The sequence below is a fragment of the Phragmites australis genome, chromosome 21 (genome assembly GCF_958298935.1).
Source record: "Phragmites australis chromosome 21, lpPhrAust1.1, whole genome shotgun sequence".
NCBI classification, from domain to species: Eukaryota; Viridiplantae; Streptophyta; class Magnoliopsida; order Poales; family Poaceae; genus Phragmites; species Phragmites australis.
Genome location: NC_084941.1, coordinates 24,397,142 through 24,401,425, shown reverse-complemented (window position 1 = coordinate 24,401,425; position 4,284 = coordinate 24,397,142). Strand labels below are relative to the sequence as shown.

The window sequence follows — 4,284 nt, the reverse complement described above, 5'->3', positions numbered from 1 at the left end:
AATGTACATAATTGGGTCTTGATTTATCTTACCTCTAAATCATTAACTTGAAGAATATCTTCACCCGATGTCTATCTCTTTTATCTTTGGGCTTTTCTTCCCGAGTTCTAATCTTTGTGTGAAGATGACTCTTGGAATGGTTTGCAATAAAATCTAGTGTTCAATCCCATCCATAAGATCCATGTTTGGTTGAATTCCAAGTTTAGATTTTAGATTTTCGAGCTGTTATTTTCCTTTGTTCAGAACTTCCCGGCTAAAGTAGAACTTTTGGATTGACCGAAACTTCCGGAATGAAACCAGAACTTCCAAGTATTTGTGAGTGCAACTTTTGTTTTGCTTTCGCTTGTTTGTTTTAAGGTGCGTTGGGTAAAAACAGGAAAAAGTTATAATTTTTTTTATTAAAAATACCTATTTATCTTTTTCTAATCGTCGTTCTCAGTCCCACGATATAATTATTATCTAATGGCAAACTCGTCATGTAAGACTAAGCCACCATTTTATTCCAAGTCAACGAGGCAGAAGTCTCGAAGGAGGTTTTTGCGGTGTGGAAAATAAATACATAGGCTTGGTGCACATCAGTCGATTGAAAACTTGCATTTATCTCAATTAACATTTTATACCGTTCGATCTGCATCCAACCATCCAGATCCATCCACTCCTTTAACCTTATCCCCAACCTACGTGCCCACTCCCCACGTCTCTTGTTTCCTCGTCATCCCCGACGTGCGCCGCCTCCAGCCGCCGCCTCGCCGGCGCACCTCCTCCCTTCCAAGGTGCTCCTCTTCCCTTCTATCTCACCGGCAAGCCCTTCTTCGTCACCTCCGGCGAGGCTCCCCGCCCCGTACTCCTCGTCCGCCGCCTCGTAAACCACAGCGATGTTCGACGCCCCCGCCGACCTTCACCGCCTCACCATCCCACCCGCCACCACCGTCGGCCCGCGAACCTCCCCGGCGACCCCTCTAAGCCCACCGGCACAGGTAATCCGCGCCTCCAAACCCCAAATCCCCAAACCCCAAACCCAAACCCAAACCCTCTAACTCTAACCCCTAAATCCTATGGAATCTAGTTCAAATTTATTTGACTGAGACATTTATTTGTCGTTATATGCTGGCTTTTACTGTGAAATTACTTCGTTTGAGCTATCAAAGTTGGTCGGGCACCCCCCGGGGGTAGGGATTTATAGTTTGGCTTGTTTTTGGTCAATATGGTGTCCCTAAGTGTGATGTATTGACTCTCATAGATTGTGTTTCATCAACTTCAGGGTTGGAAAGATGCAGAAAACCAAGGGCGTGTTTGGTTTTCGCCCAAGGCAGCCCCGCCAAATCAAAGGTGATCCAATTTTTTGGCGGAGGAATTGGCCGCTGATGTTTTCGCCCAGCCTGGGTGTGAAAATGAACTGGGCTCGCGCGTGGGCTCGAGGGCACGCCAAACCTTGGCTACGATCCAAACGAAACGCCAGCGCGTGGTCAATGGCCAAAAAATTGGCAGGGTTGCCATCGGATGCAATCCAAACGCGCCCCAAGTGCAAGCGAAGAGGCAAGGACACAGGACGCTTGAATGAAGAGAAAAAGGCTTTCAAAGTAGCACTTAGGCTAAGTGAGTCATTGATACCAAATTTCCCATGCTAGTTCTTCCTCCTTTCTTTTCCCTGCAAGTATTTACAAAGCTGTATTGTTGTTGATTGTAACATGCTTCTTTAATTAACTAGGCCTTGGATTTGGTAACTTGAGTAAACTTGGTGAAAGTTCCTCCAGTGAACTCAGCAAACAAGTTGCTTCAGGAGTATCTGAAAGTGTTGTCTCCATTGCCTCATTAATTGGTAATTATACTGTTATATGCCCATTAATTTTCATATTTGTATTTAATTGTCGGCAATTTATGGTGGAAATTATGGTCATCTGTAGGAGATACAGTGATATACGAATGCACAGGCATATTTATTGAAAACTCATGTGCTGATGCCACAAGTATTCTGACTGTAGCTAGTTTTGTTGGAACTCCAGAAATGGCGATCACTGATGACTTGACGGTTGGTGCTGCCAACTTCTCTGTACTTCTTTTCTTGCTTAATATATCATCCTGTTCACATGTTCTTGACTTACTGTTGCAGATTAAAGTGCGCCTTCCCAATGATCGAGTTGTCATTGGCTGGTTACACAATCGCTATTTAAATTACGATCTTGCTGTTGTCAACATCAGGCATGCCCGTGGTTTTCAGACAGTACATCTCAGTCCTAGCCATCACGTGCAGTTTGAGTCCAATCATAAGGTAGTAGCTGTGGGGCGTTGTTTTAACTCAGGCATGTTAAAGTCCACAAATGGGATAGTGATTAGCAGTCCAACCGATGGACACTCTGAGCTTATGAGAGCCACATGTAAAATCAATCAGGTGAGCTGTTGATTTTTATCTTACTTTTCTGCATGGTGGAAATGATTAACCCTATGACAGTAGGAATGGCTTAACCATCATATGCACACTGAACTATATCAATTGAGGCGTTATTAGTTCCATTTTTCCCGTGTAACTATCTTCATTGTCACTTCAATTTGGTGCTAGGCTTGGATTGGTGGTCCTCTTGTTGATTTTGAGGGGAACTTTGTTGGAATGAACTTCCGATGTGGCGAAAGTACTGCATTCCTACCAAAGAATAAAATTCTTAAATGCTTGGGGCTTTTGAGGTTTGTATTTCTCGATTCTAGTGTTCCCTTGGCATATCTGCACTGATTGGCTTTTCCATACTTGTCCTCCCACTGTCCTATCCTGCACCCCCTCTTAAAAACTACTGGTATTTGAATGTCAAACAGATTTCAAGGTTAATTTGTTTAACCTAGTGGCCCATGTGATATCCTATGCTATTTGGTATTTCTTATATTTCTGGTGTTTCTAGTTACTTTGCATTTGTGAAGTTTCTCCCTGTAGCCCAATAAGTGTGGTACTACCTGGACATGTATTGTAGACTAGAGCTCACACTTCACATGATTTCAATCATCTTCCTCATGGGGTGTTTGTCCTTGCTCTAGTTTATACCCCATCGGCTTACAAATACTTATGTTTTGGACATGTGAAACTTTGCCTATCAATAGCTTTTAAAATATTTCATTTCGAAACATTAAAATCATGCATGTAGATTTGTCTTGAAAAATACTTCCACTTCCATAATCTCATAAATTTGTTGGATTTTATAAATATATTACAATAGAAAATAATGGTCAAAGTACTTGTTGGAGATCATGTCATGTCCAAAATGCAATTATTTTTGACTGGAGGGAGTTTGTTAACTTAGGGGCTCATTATAGAGCCTGCCTTGTGGCCTCAAACCTCAAATTGTGATGTACACCTTACTGAGTATTATAAGCCATAGGTAATTGAAACGCAGGAGTATGAGAAGCACAGGAGTGTTACGTTCTAGCTAGTGAAATAAAGAATTGATTAAATGTGGAAAAGCTTAAGAAATTTAAAGGAAAATGCATCTTAAAGTCAAGTGGAGACAATGTGAAATTGGTGTAATGCATCTTAAATGAAGGATTTCTATAGGAAACTTTGGAGCCCATTCCAGCAATTCAAATGGCTTCCTAGGAAAAATTTCTCTAGGGTTCCAATCCTGTGATATTTCTAAAATTCTATGGCCCTTGATAGTTGGAAGCTAAAGCCATTTGTTGAAATATTGTTTTTTTAGGAACGATGCTGCTGTCACTGTTGATAATGGTGCTTTGAACAGGTTTGGGCACATTTCAATACTGTTTCTTTACATGGTTTCATGCAAATTTACTCAAATTACTTATTATTATTTTTTATAGATTGTTCCATGAAAGTTGGCCTCCGCCAGGTGGTATGACTGCCGATGTTATGAATGCTGTTAAGAAGAAGTTCTTGGATTCGATTTTTCAGGTAGAATGATTTGAAGCTGATTGATGCTGAACAACCTCCTCTTTGGTTTACTAATGCTTTTAGCCTATGTAATGTAAATTGTACTGCTTTGTATCCCATGTTTTGGTGATACATGAATTGCGATATTGTGTTATCCTGGGCAATGCTAGGCATTTTCACTTCATGGTAGTCCAACACACACACATTTCAGTTGTATTTCGTTGTCCCTATGTTTTTTCTGTTGTTCCTTCCATCCTCGGGATATCCGGATACATATTATTCGCAGACCTCATCGTCACAGTATCGTTCTGAAATCAAATCCTCGTAGTTAGGGTGTGTTTGGTTTAGGGGATGGAATGGGAGGGAGCGATATTTGATATTTGTTTTTTTTTTAACAGGGATGAGCCTATCTCTTT

At 41.2% G+C, this 4,284-nt stretch overlaps 1 protein-coding gene across 1 annotated transcript; it reads left to right on the top strand.

Annotated features, from left to right (window-relative positions):
• The first annotated feature begins 607 nt into the window (after positions 1-607).
• On the top strand, positions 608-4,052 carry LOC133903621 (uncharacterized). The gene is made up of 8 exons (XM_062345048.1): positions 608-773; positions 1,262-1,596; positions 1,709-1,819; positions 1,905-2,029; positions 2,111-2,389; positions 2,558-2,679; positions 3,678-3,719; positions 3,799-4,052. Exons 2-8 carry the CDS (start codon positions 1,272-1,274, stop codon positions 3,896-3,898), a joined length of 1,104 nt encoding a protein of 367 aa, XP_062201032.1. The 5' UTR covers positions 608-773; positions 1,262-1,271; the 3' UTR covers positions 3,899-4,052.
• The last annotated feature ends 232 nt before the right edge of the window (positions 4,053-4,284 follow it).

Bases quoted from the DNA above. Each gene is read 5' to 3' on its own strand.
- LOC133903621 (XM_062345048.1), top strand. From the start codon at position 1,272: ATGCAGAAAACCAAGGGCGTGTTTGGTTTTCGCCCAAGGCAGCCCCGC. The intron at 2,390-2,557 runs GTGAGCTGTTGA...ATTTGGTGCTAG, and splicing joins CCACATGTAAAATCAATCAG to GCTTGGATTGGTGGTCCTCT. The intron at 2,680-3,677 runs GTTTGTATTTCT...TTGTTTTTTTAG, and splicing joins AAATGCTTGGGGCTTTTGAG to GAACGATGCTGCTGTCACTG.